At 37.8% G+C, this 18,149-nt stretch overlaps 1 protein-coding gene across 1 annotated transcript; it reads left to right on the forward strand.

Annotated features, from left to right (window-relative positions):
• Nucleotides 1–200: 200 nt before the first annotated feature.
• LOC113107562 (sodium-dependent neutral amino acid transporter SLC6A17-like) lies at nucleotides 201–17,890 on the forward strand. Its single transcript, XM_026270159.1, has 12 exons — nucleotides 201–601; nucleotides 4,220–4,636; nucleotides 8,939–9,096; nucleotides 11,028–11,154; nucleotides 12,552–12,733; nucleotides 13,410–13,520; nucleotides 13,855–14,096; nucleotides 14,256–14,448; nucleotides 15,042–15,234; nucleotides 15,349–15,508; nucleotides 15,719–15,881; nucleotides 16,710–17,890. Exons 2-12 carry the CDS (start codon nucleotides 4,342–4,344, stop codon nucleotides 17,076–17,078), a joined length of 2,193 nt encoding a protein of 730 aa, XP_026125944.1. The 5' UTR covers nucleotides 201–601; nucleotides 4,220–4,341; the 3' UTR covers nucleotides 17,079–17,890.
• Nucleotides 17,891–18,149: the final 259 nt, after the last annotated feature.

Here is an 18,149-nt window from a genome sequence, read left to right on the forward strand (position 1 = left end):
TTTGATTGGTTCATACTGGAGTTTATTGATTACAATGTGGGAAACAACCTAATCTATAAATTAATAAGACATAACTTGTCCGCTTTGTAAAGGTATGGACAGCACTGTGCATTTGAGAGGTATAAGTCATATCAAAAGGTATTTCAGCAGAATTTGGACGGGATGGGATGCGCACATTACGCGTCTGCTGACGTACGAGCTCGCGCATACGTGACTCATGTACACCTATAGTACTTTGCTCCCTGCCAATCGTGTAAGGAGGAATAAGTTGCGCTTTGAATTTTAACAAGTGTAGGACAAATCAATTAAGGAGTAGGTTGGTTAGAGGTGTGGTCGCTGACAACGCCCACGGATGTGTCAACGTGACCCTAAAGTTTCTATTTTGGGCTGATTGAGAATACACAATAGTACGCGGTGGTCTTTGCGTCAGGCGGCGCGCTCGCTCACTCTGCGCATTTCTGGACAGGTTCAGTCGTGAGCGCGGAAACGGAACATCAAGAGTCTCAGCGAGGAAGCAAACTGATTCTTCAGATTATCATCACTCCTTGAGACCTACACGAGCACATTCGCATCAGATTCTCACTCTTCGACATCCAGTTAGGTGAGTGATCTTGGATTCGCATCATTTAGTAGGCTACCCGTCGTGATAAAAGATGCAAGAGATTTTTCATCGATGATTGCGTTGTGCCAGTTGTTTGGTATTCCAATCATGTATGAAGCGTTTTATCGATAATTCACGGCTGCAGTTATGTTAATTACGAGGTTTCTCACGTCATCAGAGGCGCGTCCGTTTTAGGTCAACCTGACACAAATACTTGACCTTGAGGATGCTGCGCGGCGCGTGCTCCCCTTTACATACATGACAACATTAGGTGTTTTGGGTCCACGTGTTTGTGTTTTTAAACTGTTGTAAGGGTATTGCTCGTGTCGATAAGTGTTGAAAGATCCGTGAATGAAGGCCGTCACTGTCCGTGACTGCAGTCAGGCGCATCCTCAGGTGATGCTTGAGCTGTCGAGGAGTTACTCCCAAATTAAAAAAAAAAAAAAAAAACTTGACGAAGACTGCAGCACGTGATTTATTTACTTACATTTTCATTTGTGTATAAAGTAAAGTAACTATGCTTGAAAATTGAAGGTACAATTGTGAGAAAAACTTACTGTATGGAAGTTTGCATCAAGACTATACTGTAAATGGTAGTTGACGCAGTTTGTCGTGCTACCTCACTGACCTTCAGGGGGGTCGATTAATATTAATTTACAGACCATTTAGGTTTAGGGTTGTTTCACGCAAACAAATTGTCTTTTTGTCAGTGAGTAATCATCTTAAAACGTTTTAATTATGACATAATTAATAAACTTTAATAATCAGTCAAATAATTAATAATGGCAGGAGTAATGTTTTGTTGTTGTTGGCCTACAGCCTACATCCAGTGATCGTGCTCCAGAACGACGTACTGTTGATGTTTACGTCTGTTCGTGAGCGTCTATTTAGCGCGCTCTGACTAACAATGCAACTTTTGTCATTACAGAAACGTTTTATATAAACGCCTATGTTTGGGGTCAGTAAGTTTCCCCCTTGTTATGCTAGCCTACTTTTACAGTGTTTTCAAACTGCTTTTTAAACTGTATATAATGTTGGGCTACTTCTCAAGATGAAAAACCTTCAGTGTCCATTTGTCGATTTGTATAAGAACGTTTACTAAATGAATTAATGCAACTGTAAAACTGGTAATAATGTAGCCAATCTTAGACTACTGTTCAACACTGCTAGATGGTTAGAAAAAATTTGGCTTCCACTTCAACAGTTAAGCTTATATAAGCTTCTCATGTAAAGAATGCTGTGGTGCAGAGCCAGAAACCAAATGCAATCATAAGATAAGTTTTAATAAATCATAATACTAGTCTATTTCAGCTTGAGTTATAAACTTCAACAGCCAACAGAGCACTAGTCAGGAAAAACATCTCTTGCGTCCCAGATTTGATCTTTTCATATTCATGCTCTTGAAATTCAACTTTGCTCGTTATGAAAATATTTGAAAACATGACTGAAATATATACCTGTACATACATGTACATACAAAATTAAGTCATGTTAAACAACCTTGTTTTTTATTATTATTATTTGGAAGGTATAATAAATAAAAGAGTTAGCATCAAATGGTTTTAAATAGCTTTAGATGGAATACACCAAAGGACATGGTCATTTCTCAAATGTCTTTTTTTGTCAACTACCCAAATATAAGAGGCTGCTGGTCTTCATAATCTCTGCCTCCAGGTTTTTCCTTAACATTTTGTTTTGGCATTGTAGGAGCCAAAACCTTCTTTATATGTTCATTTAAATGATTATTGTAGTACAATATTTACAATTTTGCAGTACAATTATTGTAGTACTACTCTTCTAGAAGATGGGAGATTGACATGGCAGTCATACACGTGGCTGTCCTCACAATTCCCATGAATCATTTGCTGCAGTCACAACATGCACTTGCCATCATCCCTGTATCGTTTCAGTGTGTCTTCTTTTTTGAAATAGAGAGATTGCTTGCTGAATGTGAAATCTGTTTCTTGTGACCCATTATATGTATTTCAAGGATTCGACTAAATTTGGTTCATGTATCCTCTCTAGCACTGGATAGATGAGCTGTCACTTACTGTTCTGATACAAAGAGCATTCGGGTGAGAATTTCATCAAGCTCTATTGCCTAGCAACCCAGTCAGATAAAATATGTGCATTTCACATTATAATGTGCAGTTGAATGAACAGGATATTTGGCTATACAAACCATTATTATTAAGAGAAGCCATGCTGTTGGTAGGCTCTGATCAGCACAACGTTTTATATTCTTGGACTAAATAGTAAAAAGGGAGGGTTAAGGTTTGGGTGTGTTTGTTGAATTCCTCAGCATCAGCTGACCAAGCACAATAACTGCATTATGAGTGATCAGCACCTGTGTTTTTAATGCACAGTAAAACGAGACACTCTGTTAGCAGCATTCTGCAGGTCTAGTTTGCTTCCTACTGAAATATAATCCCTTTCATAATAATGACGTAGAACTGACTGGCCTGCTGCCCGGGCAGACTGTTTTGGACCTGAACACTGAGCAAAATTTCACAGTGGGTGGAAAGGTTCAAACTCAGCGTGTGATGGTCCTTTGTATGGTCTATCAATGACAATGTCAGAAAAAACAGTGCACGTGCTTTTATTTCAAACCGTGATTATGTCTGCTCTTAAAAGTAGCTGTAATTTCTCCTCATATGGTTCCCAAGGGCAGATTTGAGTCTTTTTGGAATGCGGTGAGTTGGTTGTCATGGACGGTGGGTGGGCTTGGTCTAAGAAACACCACAACAGTTTTGTGTCCTCTTGTATTTGAGATAAGCTATATAGATTTTTTTTTCAGCGCCTCAGTCTGCTTCTCATTACCAAAGATAAACAAAGGTGGGAAGAGCAAAGATGGCGGCTCTGTTGCCACATTCCCTAGTCATTCAGGAGATAAAAATCTCAGCTCATGTATCACCTCTGCCGTATTTATCACAAAAAGCGATCCTATGGTCTAGATTAAAGGCTAGTCATTGGCTGCCTCTTTTTTAGTCTCAGGCTGTTCTGCACAGATTTCATCCATTATTTGAACACAAAATAAACATTCCTTAAAATGGGCTGCTGGTCATTTTAAAGCTCTAGTTTAGTGCAGTGTTATAACGTCAAACAAATGTATTTTTTAAGTACCGGTAAATGCATTTAGTTACTTTTTATAGCACTGTGTAAGCATTGAGTTTGGAAGTTCATTTGGATAACATGTAGCTAATCCTAAAATATAGAAAAGAGTTGTTTTAAACTGTATTAATATTTTAAAACAGTACTGCTTTATTGTGTTTTACATTAATGTAATTGTAAAATTTGCAAAATGATGGTTAATACGAGTAGTCACCCAATACCCATCTGTCCTTCCAGCACTTGCCTTGACTTCCATTACAACAGATTCTCATGCAATGATTTCTCTAGTCCAAAAGCCAAAAAACGATGTTACGTTTTTATAAATAAGAATGATATTTAGGTTATAAAATTTAACAACTAAGACAACGCTGACCAGAAAAAAAACTTCAAATGTTACTCAAATTGTGGAGTCTTTGGATGATGATTCGGTCTGTTTAATGGCTCTCAGTCATATTTTTCTCTCTTGTGGCCTGGTTTCTCATGTTGTCATTTTTGTTCTTTTCACAGGAGCACAAACGTTTACTGTCCACACTTATATCAAGCCAAAGGGGCAGTTTTTGTTTCCTCCATTCTGCCCTGCTCTCCTTTCACACCCTTAATTGTCAGGATCACCACAACACGGCACAACCATGCCCAAGAGCAGTAAAGTGACTCAGCGTGAGCACAGTAATGAGCATGTCACGGAGTCTGTGGCTGACCTCCTGGCACTGGAGGCTCCCATGGACTACAAGAGCAGTCAGATGAGCATGAACATGGCAGGAGGTGGCCCTCCACCCATAGGCAAACCAGACATCTCCCCTGACCTAGAAGACGGACGCCCTGCTTGGAACAGTAAGCTACAGTACATCCTGGCCCAGGTGGGCTTCTCAGTGGGACTGGGTAACGTGTGGCGTTTCCCTTATCTTTGCCAGAAGAATGGAGGAGGTGAGTTCCTATTACTGACGTATATTTGTAACTGTTATGAGGTTAAATGGAGAGTTCACCAAAAAATACATATTTATATATATAATATTTCTAGTACACAAAAGGAGAAATGTTAATGCACTATACAATACCTTTCACGCTTGAAAAAGGCAGAAAAGCACTAAAAAGTATCCTAAATGTTTTGTACACAACATTTTTTTGTAAGGTAGTGTTTTGCACAAATTTCTTGATGCAGCTGCACTCAGGTATAGTACTGCTACATCTTTCTACAAATGTTTCTTCATGAACTCTCCATGACACTGTACCTTGTATACAAAACAAAATTCTCCAATCAATCCTCTGACACGATCTGGGATGCCATTAAAAATTAAATATTCACTTGTTCTTTATGCTGAGATCCTTCTGATATCTGTACAAAGACACGACTGAGCTGTTTAAACCAAAGTGAGCGTTCTTTCACTTCATTTGTTCTATTGACAGACTCAAGCATGGACTGTGTCTGAAAGTGAACACGCATCTGTATACTGTATCCAGTGCAGACAAGATAAATGCCCTAACATTTGTGCTTTTTTCAATTGCTTATAAACATCTAAATGGCTAAAGTCTAATATCACTGTAATCAGCACACATTGGGCTATAATAATATGAGAAAGGCATGTATGTACATGATTGTGTTTTTGAGAAAACAATGTTTATGTGTGGTTAGTGAAAAACTAAAATAAGGCCATAAAACACATCATCACATTATGTGAAAATCATCTTGTTTACTCACTCACAGAAAACAATATATTGGTTTAAATTTTCTAAGACACTTTTTGTGTAGAAAGGGTCTATACGAGAGGGCGTGGACTATCAGCATTATATTGTGATTTACACCTGAGAGGGAGGAGTTACAAGAAAGAATGTGAGGACAAAATAAATGTGTAGATTTTATGTTTGTAGTTTATTTAGAATATATTTAATCATCCCACAAAACATTTTAATATTCACTTGAAAGTGCAGATAAACAGTTTACACACATAATGTGTATTACACAACTGCATTAAAATGCTCAACAAATGCAAACCATGAACTCAATCCATTTCTACAACTTTCTCCTCATTTTACTTGCATATGTATTAAACATGCTTTTGCCACTGTTGTTTGATAGTCTTCTAATTATTGCTAATCTGCAATAACGTTCACCACATTTTACCAGCATATCAATGTTGCAGAATAGTAGCATAAATCATAAATGTTTTCCTTACAACTGTATTTTATATCTTCTGAAGCTATTTTGCTGGATAGGCCAGGTCTTTATTTGCTTTCATTACATAGAATTTTTTTATTTATATTTTGTATTCCATGTAGACAAAAACATGCTTGTTTGGAATGACATGAGAGTGAGTAAATTTTCATTAACATTTTTGTGTGATCTATCCCTTTAACGTTTTCTCTCTTCTGTATTATTATCTTAAGCTCTGTAAAATTTCCACTGAGACAGGCTTTTTTTGGTCAGCTGAATGCCTTGTGTGCTGTGGTCCCTCTAAATTTATTAAGCTGACGGTACCGGTGTGTATTATTTAGGGCAGGCAATGTTATATGGGCTGTTTAAAAACAGTAATGTCAAGGCCTTTACGGTCTTCATTCGTAAAATTTTATGTCATCGTAATTTTCTTGCTGTCATTGCTCATTGGCTGCATGGAATATTATTCATTAAGATTGATGAGTACATTTATGTTTAGGTATATTTAGAAATACAGTAGTTATTGGAAAACAAAGCAAAAATATATGAAGAAAATTTTCTTTTTGCAGTGCTTAATTGATTGCGAATGATCTGAAAAACAATTTTAACAGTATCGATGACAAATTGTAATGGGAAAAAAATAGATACATAGATAGTTTGACACATTAATGTTATCTGAAAGTGAAACCTGACACCTTAATTAGATCGTCATATCTTGTCCTTGCTTGTCTAGCAATTATGAAAATTTCCCAGAAGGCCCTTTTCCGTTACGCACCCCTGCTCTCTCCATCTTCTCCCTTCCATCTGTCCTTCCATCCCTTTCTCTTTCCTCCAGTCTCCTGGTTCCAACGTAGGACCTGCTGTTTCGTTTTCATTAGTCGAATGCATAAATAAAGCCCAGACAAAAAGCCAAAACAAAGCAACATTGAACACAAAAGAAATGCAGTAATCAAAATGATAACAAGCAGTCCATCGTCATAAATAAAGGCAGAGGGAGGGCTGTGCTGTGATCATTCCTGGCTCTAATTACACTTAGAGGATGGGTTTGCAGTCAACCACCAGCACTGTGAGCTCCACGTCTACAGAGTTATTTTTGGATTGTTCTTTGACTTCAAATAGAGGCTGCTCTGCTCAGACCAAACTCTTCGTCACCATGGAGCAAGTTCGACGTCAGGGCTCGGAAGCGTGACCTGCTGGTTTATTCTGTGGTCTGTCTGTTCAGTCATGCCTATTGAGGCTCAGACTGTCATTAGCCTATAGCAGATACCATCTGCTATATTTGGGTGGTAGAACTTTAGCAAAAAAAAGTAGGAAAGACAAAACATAAGGTGTGAAAATAATAAAGCTTTGCACTTGCTCTTGTTCTGCTTGAAAGTATACTGTATTTGATTTTTATTTAACCCCCAAATTATGTCATATAAGTAAAATATTTCAAAATATGGTGTGACAGGTCATATATTTAGTTTAAAAACAAATTTCTCTAAAGGAAAATGTCGAGTTTATCACTAATCATTGGATTAGTGAAATCATGTTTTTCTGAAATTGTAATAATAATAAAAAAAAAGTGTAACCACTGATCTAAATATATTGCAGTTATGGAAATCTTGTTAAGTCTGTCCAGCCAGTTGCACTACTTTAGCAATATTTTGACCTGAATTAATGTTCTGTTCTATTTATTTTCTTTTTTCCCCTGTGATAACAATCAATCACAGTACTCGACATACTTATAATATCTATTATTCTAGAAAATATCTCAAGACTATTAATTATGGTCTTAAAAAACGAAGTTTATGAATTAATGCTTGTGTTGATTTGTATATCTGTAAATATTGTATTTTGACTCAATCGTCAAGCTCTTTTGATAACTGTCTGACCATATCATTAAAAGGAATAGTTTAACACAAAAATGAAAATGTTGTCATCATTTACTCACTCTTATGTTGTCGCAAACCTGTGAGATTTTCTTTCATCTTTGGAACACAAAACACAAAATGCTGCAGCACCTCATGGTATGCATCATGGATGCATCATGGTACTCTTATAAATGGCAGCAGACACTGACCTGCAAGAGAAGAAATCATTGAAAAAAGCCATTATTTTTGTTTCCTTTGTGAACAAAAAGTATTCTCGTAGCTTTTAGTATTTTAGTATTTCAGTATTTTAGTATTTTAGTTTTAGTATTTTAACAATGTCTTTACTACCTTTCTGTGTCTTGAACGTGTCAGTTATGTTGCTGGTCAGAAAGCTCTCGGATTTCATCAAAAATAACTTAATTTGTGTTCTGAAGATGAATGACAATCTAGTGGGCTTGGGACAACATGAGGATGAGGGGCGGCAGCGGCTCAGTGGTTCATGTAGGTTGTCTACAAACCGGAAGGTTGGTGGTTCGATCCCCGGCTCCACCTGACCAAGTGTCGAGGTGTCCTTGAGCAACACATCAACCCCAGCTGCTCCCGATGAGCTGGATAGCGCCTTGCATAGCTGGCATCGCCGTCGGTGTATAAATGTGTGAGTGAATGGGTGAATGTGAGGCAACTTGTAAAGCGCTTTGGATGGCCAATGGGTCTGTTGAAAGCGCTATATAAATTCAATCCATTTACCATGATGACAGAATTTTCATTTTGGGTGAACTATACCTTTAATGTTTTGCAATATAACAGTCAATCTATGTCCTAAATTAAGTCAAAATATAAAAAAGTGACTATGTTGCTAAAAAAATTGTTTATATTTTACCTTAGTTAAATTAAGGTAAATATGAAATATTAAAATATGAGCAAACGTGTCCCAGGGAGTCATATAAAGTATTTTGATTTTCAACGCAAAAGTTTAGATACGATCACTCATTTAAATTCCAGCAGACTCTAGTGTACTGTTTAATTAGCTAGAAACATATTTAAAGACATGTTACTATTTGTATATGTACGAATAAGCAAAACGTCATTTTGAAAGTTCTGAACGAATAAAGTGCGTTTAGTGTGCAGTAGTTTGATTGATCTTGGGCTATTAGTTGGTCATTAAGCCAATGTTGTAAGGACATTACTCTCTGTATTCACAAGTGTCGCCGTCTCTTTTTACAGGTGCCTACCTTGTTCCATACTTCATCCTTCTTATCCTTATTGGCATCCCACTCTTCTTCTTGGAGCTGGCGGTTGGCCAGAGGATCCGTCGAGGGAGCATAGGAGTCTGGAATTATGTTTGTCCACGACTCGGTGGCATTGGAGTGTCCAGCCTGATGGTGAGTGAATGATGTTCTGGTGAAAGTAGAGGACTGAAACACAAGACACAAATGAGCGGTCACTCAGATGTATGTTCTTTTCTTGACTGAGATCATGTTGCTTCATTTGGTTCATGAGTAAACGATGAAATCAGTTGTGTGTGAATATGGTTGCGTTTAAATTGGTTTTAATGACATTGACTTGTGAGTGCCTGGTGCATGTCAGCTCAGATTGGGTGATTGATACAGTTTGAGATCCTTGTTCGTATGCTAATGTTTCAATACAACGAGAAGCCTGTAAGTTCCAAACAAATTTCAGTGTTCTAAAGGCTCTAGCAGAAGCATTTGTTTTTGGTGTGTCAATAGCCTAAAAGTGCTAATTTACCAGCCATTCTGTGCTGACTCATCCATTACTACTCTGTGCTCTGATCAGTTTAATATGAGCACAGTCACACAACCTATCAGATGGGTTTCGATCTGAAAATATCACTCTGCCTGAACATTTAATAGATACATTTTCAGCCCCAGCTGCACCTGGACTTTCTGGTTTCCTGTCCTTGTATAAGCTGCTGTGCTTTGGAGATACTTTAGCAAGTCAGCGAGTATGTAAGGCCTTTTGGGAGATGTTGGTTATATTCCATAAGCCAAAGCACTGGGGTAGAAATCTGGTTATTGTGTAAATGCTGTTTAACCAGCAGTTTCTTGGGGATGGCTTTCTCATTAGTAACAGAATGAGCTGAATACATATTATATATACAGATGCTGCTGCTGCATATATAAAACATTATCAGCATTGTAATTTAAATTATTTGATTATATATATATATATTTTTTAAAATATTGTTGATATTATGTCCATGAATTAAAATAATTGTTTAATTATATTTTTTATTAAATGTAATTAATATGTAATTACATACAGTTACTTATTATAATATTAAATGTCCTGTTAATCAAGATGAATTTAATTGAAAATCAACATTTTGTATTGTATTTAGTATTTGGTATGTAGTCTTAATGAGTCTATTGGGTTTAATTGACTTCAGATTGGGAATTGACCTTAATCGTGTTAACCTTCTACACAAAGGCAATGAAAAAACATGCAAGGAAAGCCATTTTCAAAACAATAGGCCTTTATTAAAACAGCCCCACAGTTAAAATGAACACTCATGGACTAAATGTGGCTGTTCTGCTTCAGCCGCTGCTATTAATACCCATGAAGCTACAGCAGAAGGAATGTGCTTCAATTATTCACTAACTCAACGTGCTGTGGGCCTGTGACATCGCTAAGAACCGTTACTGCTCTGTTGCAGACTGCAGGGATAGATTTGCCGTTAACAGGCATGCGTCGCCAAATCCTGAACAAACACCGTATTTCAGCACACAGAACACATTCGCTTGTGTTCGAATTCTGTTTATGGACCGTATAAATGAAGTAAGGCTATTGAGTTTTAGGAGTTAAAACACTTCTGATCATATATCAGACTCAGTCTGGTGCACATCAGTGCTATACAACTGCCGGGGAGAGCTACTCTGACTGAAATGTACTGTAAAATGACTAACCACAACTTGCTTTTCAACATTGCATGTAGGGTTGGATAAATCTGAAATAGATGATGCAACAATACCAAACTAAACTGGCATGTTGCTGTCATTATTTCTGTTTGTCCAATATAAATATTTATTTCAAAGCCATGCAAGAGACACAAGAAATCATTCCCAGAAGATTCCCAGAAGGTGCCAGACAAGTTAGATTGGATTTTGCCACCTAGATTGCTATTTTCAGTACACTATATGGCTCAGATGTTCAAGTAAACAGTTTAAAGTCAGGCAAAATAAGCCTTAGACTAGACGAAACCTTACCAGGGGAGAGTTTATGATCAATTTTACCCCTAAAAATGTTTATAGTTGTTAACAATATCCTTTGTTTTTTTCTTCCTCTCATTCTACAGGTGTGTGGTTTTGTGGGTCTGTACTATAATGTGATTATCGGCTGGAGCATCTTCTACTTTTTTCAGTCGTTTCAGTATCCTTTGCCCTGGAGCGAGTGCCCCATCAGGAGGAACGGCAGCCAAGCCAGTGAGTGCTCTGCAGTTTCTCACATAATGACTAGAAAAATTGGAGTCGTGTTGTTTTATTTGGTACAACACTTTGCCTAATGAAATAAAATGTGGCACAGCAAGAAGCGTCTTGCTTCCATCACAGTCAAAGCTGTAGAAATATGTAGTATCATCCATTAATTGCGTTTTGATGACAACAGATGACTTTGATAAAGTTGTAGTCTGTAATGCAGCACTGTTTGCGGCTTTTATAGCACTGAAGTGGATAGTTCACCCAGAAATGAAAATTCTGTCATCACTCAACTTCATGTCATTCCAAACCTGAATGGGTTTCTTTCTTAGATCAAACATTAAAGAAGATATTTGAAAAATGCAGGTAATAAAACAGTCGATGGTTGTCAATGGGGACCAATAATTTTTCAAAATATCTTCTTTTGTGTTCAGCATAAGAAAGAAATTCATACAGGTTTGGAACGACATGAGGTTGAGTAAATGATAACAAAATTACAAATTTTGTGTTGAACTATTAACCTACCTTTAAAGGATATTCCACCCTATAAACATCATGCACCTTGTCGCATTTCCTAAACCGCTCTTCATGAGCTTCCCAGACTTCCCAGCATGCCCTGCGGCAGTGTCCCCTGGTCAAGAGCTAGACAGAGGCTGAGACCTGCAGTCAGTCTCACTCTCCAGCTCACTAAGACTAGATACATGTAGACATGCAGCTTAAGTGGGCACAGCACACTACAAAAATCCAAATAAAACCCAAAACTATTATATTCTAGCATAAATTCAAACTCTATTTGCGGTCTTTATGTAGTACAAACTTTACAAAATTGCTATATATGCTAAATGATATTGATTAAAAGCCTTAAATCCTTTAGTACACAATGTTTCTTGGATACAGTTTGACTTCTACCTTTCCAGGATACTCTACTATGCTGTTAGAAGCAGTATTTGGAGATTTCCATAGCACTGGCAGTGTTCTCCGCTGAAAATATTGGCAGGTCACCAGCATGTGTGTTGTGTTTTGGATACTGGTTTTCCACCAGGTTTGGATTCGGCCTTTGGAAAAGTATCAGTATTCATATTAATGATCTCGATTCTCAAGCAGTACAGCAAGATTCCCTTTGCAAATCACTTTTACGAGTTTTTTTCCTTTTTTTACATAAAGTTAAAAGAAATGGGTGCTGCCCTGTATAATAGACAGCATTAGAATGAAGGGAATTTATTTAATACAGAATGTAAGCAGAAATGAACTGGAATCAAATCTATTTGAAATGGCAGTCTAATGAATCATAATCAAATCCTTAGAAAAAACAATCGGATCTTTTCCACAAAGTCATCAAATAGTCAGTGGTATATTAATAGACATTGGTTTAATTTTGTCCCTCTGGATTTCCTTTGTCTGGTTAGTTGTGGAGCCTGAGTGTGAGAAGAGCTCAGCAACCACGTACTTCTGGTACCGCGAGACCCTGAACATCACCAGCACAATCGCAGACAGCGGGGGTCTGAACTGGAGGATGACTCTGTCGCTTCTGGCTGCCTGGATAATTGTCTGCCTGGCTGTAATAAAAGGCATTCAGTCTTCTGGGAAGGTGAGATAATGAAATGAGAATCGACTTAGTTGAGAAACGCATACATTTTTGGATAGCTTGAAGGCACAATCTGCAGATGCCGAGTTCTCAAGCTCTTCTGAACAATTACACAATCACGATGTTGAATCATGATGATTTTCTTAGAGCGGAACGTTTGTTTTCTCCTTGATGCAAATTCAAGGTGTGATGGTGCATCATTAACAAACACACGATTTACAGAGAAATACTTGTTTACCAGCATCACCGTGTCTGAAAAACAAGGACACAGAGTTCTCTATAGATCTACATTTCGGTTAATCTCATCAAGCCAGAGCTTCACCATCTGTTCAGATCATGTAACTAAAAAAAAACCTCTGTAAACCTCTGCAGTTCTTAGGTTTACATTACATTTCTTAGTTAATTAGTTAATAGTAATTTGATATTTGTTTATTTTTGGTAACATCAGGGTTGAAACAAACCAAAAAGAAGAGAAAAGAATGCATTTTTAACTCAAGATTTATAGTTATGAACAAAGAAGTATTTATAATGTTTCAAAGTTAAGCCCTGTTGTAATACATAATAGCAAAATCATTAACGCACAGTTATTGTTTTCTAAGAAATGTCAATGTCATCTTAAAATCATTGTAAAAGACTTGAACGAAGACATATTTACAGTTGTTCTACTATGTTTGCACAGGTGATGTACTTCAGCTCTCTATTTCCATACGTGGTGCTCTTTTGCTTCCTGGTGAGAGGGATGTTTCTTAAAGGAGCTGTTGACGGCATTGCTCACATGTTCACACCAAAGGTAAGGAGTGTGTACACGTGCGCTGATTCTAAACACGTGATATTTTGGAAATCCAGATTAAGGTTGTTGTTTCTGAAACTAAAGAACAAATTTCATGCAATGTAAGCAAAGCTTTAAGAAAGAAGATTCAGCAATTTAAAAATAAAGGTTCTGCATCTAAAAATTGCGCCCTGTCGGGTGGTTGGACTCCCTCTTGTGGTATAATTGGGATACTTCACATCAAATTCACATTAAAATGTATGCTTCTATTACCAAACATTAGAAAAAACTGAAGGCCTTCAGCTATGTTGGCACTGTTCATTTCAAACTTTCTTTTAAATGTATTTCATTTTAGCTGGAGATCATGTTGGAGCCGCAGGTGTGGCGTGAAGCTGCCACTCAAGTCTTCTTTGCTCTTGGTCTGGGTTTCGGTGGAGTCATCGCGTTTTCCAGCTACAATAAGAGAGACAACAACTGCCATTTTGATGCCGTGCTGGTCTCTGTCATCAACTTCGTGACCTCTATACTGGCCACACTCGTGGTGTTTGCTGTGCTGGGTTTCAAAGCCAACGTCATGAACGAGAAATGTGTGGTGGAGTACGTATGACCTATTAATAAAAGAGATCATTTTTGTGATTGGATTAAGTTACACTTACCACTGTAAAATAATATCCGTGCTTCATTCTTTAAATCTAAAGGAGGAAGCTGGATTTTGAGGTCATCCAGCAGCCTCATGTCTGTGTTGTTCTATTTAAGGAATGCCGAGAAGATTCTGGGCTACTTGAACTCAAATGTGCTGAGTCAGGATCTCATCCCCCCTCATGTGAACTTCTCCCACCTCACCACGTCAGACTATGCCGAGATGTACGGCGTAATAAAGATTGTGAAAGAGGACAGTTTTGCGCAGCTGGGGCTGCAGCCGTGTCTGCTGGAGGATGAGCTCAATAAGGCAGGTGTTCAGCCCATGAGCTGTCTGCTTTCTTTCACAGGTTTCAGCTAAGCCATTTTGCATGGATAAAACTTACATTTAGACTTGGGATTTATTTATTTGCCAAGCGCAGTAGCCAAAATACTATGGTATGAATTGTAATACTATGGAATGAATTGTACTTTTCAAGCTATTTCTGAACTTAAGAGCAATTTTGAGCAGCTTTAGGGTTCATGTATCCAGTATCAGCTAAGTTTTGGCAAAAGAAAACTGGACATTCATATATCAGTCTATTTTTCTGGGTTGTGTACAGTTCTAATTTAAATGAAAAATGAAAACGGGTTGGAAGCAAAAGTACACTGACCTTTTAGTATAGCTCTTTCACTTCTGGTTTATTTTCAGTTTGTGCTTTCAGTTTAGTCTTATTTTTCATCTTTACTCTGACTGTTAGTTTTAGTGTTTCATCATTTCACTTTATTATTTTTAGCTGTGATATTTTTGTGTTTAGTGTGTTAAATGGTACCGGGGTTCCATTTCTCAGGGCTGTGTTGTGGTAACCTATCTTTAATTTTTTTATTTAAACAATAATAACACAGCATTTTGTCTCTCATCAGGCTGTTCAAGGCACCGGTCTGGCTTTTATTGCCTTCACTGAGGCCATGACCCATTTTCCTGCTTCTCCCTTCTGGTCTGTCATGTTTTTCTTCATGCTGATAAACCTGGGCCTGGGTAGCATGATTGGCACCATGACTGGCATCACCACACCCATTCTGGATACTTTCAAAATTCGGAAAGAGATCCTCACAGGTGAGAGCTCCTGGTTTCTTCTTTTTTTTTCCTGTGAATATATTATAATTGTGGTGATTCTGGGCCACTTTTAGGTGGCAATAAATAACCTGCATAATCTTGTATTTCCTGCAGTGGGCTGCTGTATTGTGGCTTTTTTTTGCGGCTTGCTGTTTGTCCAGCGTTCAGGGAACTACTTCGTTACCATGTTTGATGACTATTCTGCTGGTCTGCCCCTCACCCTTGTGGTGATCCTGGAGAATATATCTGTAGCTTGGATCTATGGTACCAAGAGGTTGGCAAATTCACTTACTATGCTTGCAAAGTTCATGCTTCGAAAATAGAACCGTGTAACTGTAACTGTAACTGTATCTCTGAAATCAGATCTCCTCCTTGTCTGTTCTTGCTAACACCAAATATAGTCTCCTTGCAGTTCAGTTAATTTTTGCCTTGTGTCTGATATCGATCAACATTGTAATTCTGCATGCTTTGCGGCGTTCATCAGGTTCATGCAGGATCTGGAAGACATGCTGGGTTTCAGACCATACTCGGTTTACTTCTACCTGTGGAAGTATGTGTCTCCGGTGTGTCTCCTCGTACTGATTTCTGCCAGTGTGGTAGATATGGCCATCAGCCCTCCGGGATACAATGCTTGGGTGCAAGACCTGGTTAGTTACACACTAGTCTGTCTAGTACTTTTCTCTCTCCCATCCTATTCCTGTTCCCAAAGTACACTCTGCTCAGCCATTAAAAAACATATGGATGTCAATTGTTTGATATTATTTTTTATATTCAGTTGGCTATTTTATTAAGTATCATTTGAATATTATTTGATTACATTTTATAAATATATTTTAAAATATATTTTGTGATAGTTTATATTAATAGCCCTAGTTTAAATATGTGGGTCAGTTCCCTGCCTTTATTATGTGTATATTCAATTACATCTAGGCAATGTCTGAATTGATACACTACTTTACAAAGGTTTGGTTGGTAAGATTTTTAAATGGTTTTGAAAGAAGTTTCTTGCACTCATCAAGGCTACATTTATTTGATCAAGATACAGTAATGCTGTGAGATAATATTACAATTTAAAATAACAGTTTTCATTTATTCCTGACAATTCTGAAGCATTACTCCAGTCTTCAGTGTCACATGATCCTTCAGAAATCATTTTAATATGCCGATTTGGTGCCAAAGAAACTTTTTTTTATAATTGTTATGCATTATACTTTTGTAGAAACTGATACTTTATTGCAGGATTCCTTGAAAGTTCAAAAGAACAGCATTTATTTGAAATAGAAATCTTCAAATAAAAGTATTCATTTCTTTTTTTTTAATCTGACCCCAAACTTTTGAATAGCAGAGCATGTATTTTTTAAGAAAGAAGTTAGCCATCAATTTTTGACTTGATATTTTGCTGACATTTAAATATGAAAATATTATTCAAGGACTGTATTATTTCACTTTGTGAATTCTATCTCCTCTATAATCAGGCCACGGAGAGGTTTCAGAGTTATCCTACCTGGGCACTAGTCATGTGTTTTGCTCTGATCATTGTGGCCATGCTTCCTCTTCCGTTGGTCTTTATTGCCCGTCACTTCAACTGGCTCCCAGACGGCTCCAACAAGCTGTCCGTCTCCTACCGCAAGAGCCTGGCAAAGGAGGCTTCCACCCTGGAAGATGAGACAAGGTTCATCCTTGGGAAGAACCCCAGCGAAGCCCCTTCTCCCATGCCCAGCCACAGGGCCTATCTGGGCCCCGGCAGCACCTCTCCTGTGGAGCTCATCACCAACTCTACCTCCATCAGCGGATATGGCAGTGGTTACCAGACTAACCCCGCCCCTCCCAAATCTGAGTCATGATCCTCCAACCCACCAACCAGAGACAAGACGGAAAGAGAAAGAAGATGCTGAACAGATGAGAAGGTCCTAGCGTTGGTCACACCTTAACCTAAGCCATCCAAAGGAGCAGGACCACAAGAAAACAGACAGAAAGAAAGATCCTTCCTAGACACGTTCCCCATGGTCCAATTATTCATGCAGACTACAGATGTTGGTCTGAAGGTGAAAGAGAGCCTGAAGCTTTCAGATCAAAATGTAAGATGGCTTATTTGTTGAGTTGGTAAGTTTTTTTTTTTGCATACATGTAAATATGTAAACTCCAAGAAGGTTGAAGCATTCAAGCTTCAGGTCTGGTCTCTGTGACCGGTTTGGGGTCATAGGGATGGTGAGAGCTGAGCTGATAGTTGTCGCTCAGGTTAAGGTGTTACCAATGCTGTTAAAATCTAGACATCATACAAAATGTGCAAGAAATTTCATTTAAACTCCTCTTTAGAGCTCATAAAGGGACACGACTCAGAGGGGCTCCGAGAAACTAAAGCTTTCACTTCTTATAATGAGCCCTCTACTGGTTATTATGTAAGTGTCACTGTTAAATACAGACCACCTGAGAGTGGAGTGAATTGATAGCTTGATTTCTGTTACTTCAACAGTACATCAACAGTCATGTCCACATCTCAGCACAAGAGGGCGACATATGTATTCATACACAACGCACATATACATGTAGTCTCAGTGCAGTATCAAATATATACAGTATAATTGTCAGGTTCAGGCTGTCTTTCCTACTGGATTTAAGTTAAATTTTTTGAAAGTTTTACCTAGATGTTTTTATTTTTTATAATCAAAACAAATGTGACTGCCTAATGAGAGGTGATTTCCACACAGCACAAGAAATGACATTTTCAGGATGCAACAAGGGGTGGCGTTTGAGCCAAGTTAACTCCACCAAGCACAATAACTAGATTTGAATAAATTACACATTAATTAAATGGAATAAATATTTTGTAATTTTCATTTCAGAAGTGGCAATAATAATAATAATGAAAGAGTGGCATTTCCTGCCGTTGTGAGGCTTGCATTAAAGCCCAGTTC

Source organism: Carassius auratus, chromosome 8, assembly GCF_003368295.1.
Source record: "Carassius auratus strain Wakin chromosome 8, ASM336829v1, whole genome shotgun sequence".
NCBI classification, from domain to species: Eukaryota; Metazoa; Chordata; class Actinopteri; order Cypriniformes; family Cyprinidae; genus Carassius; species Carassius auratus.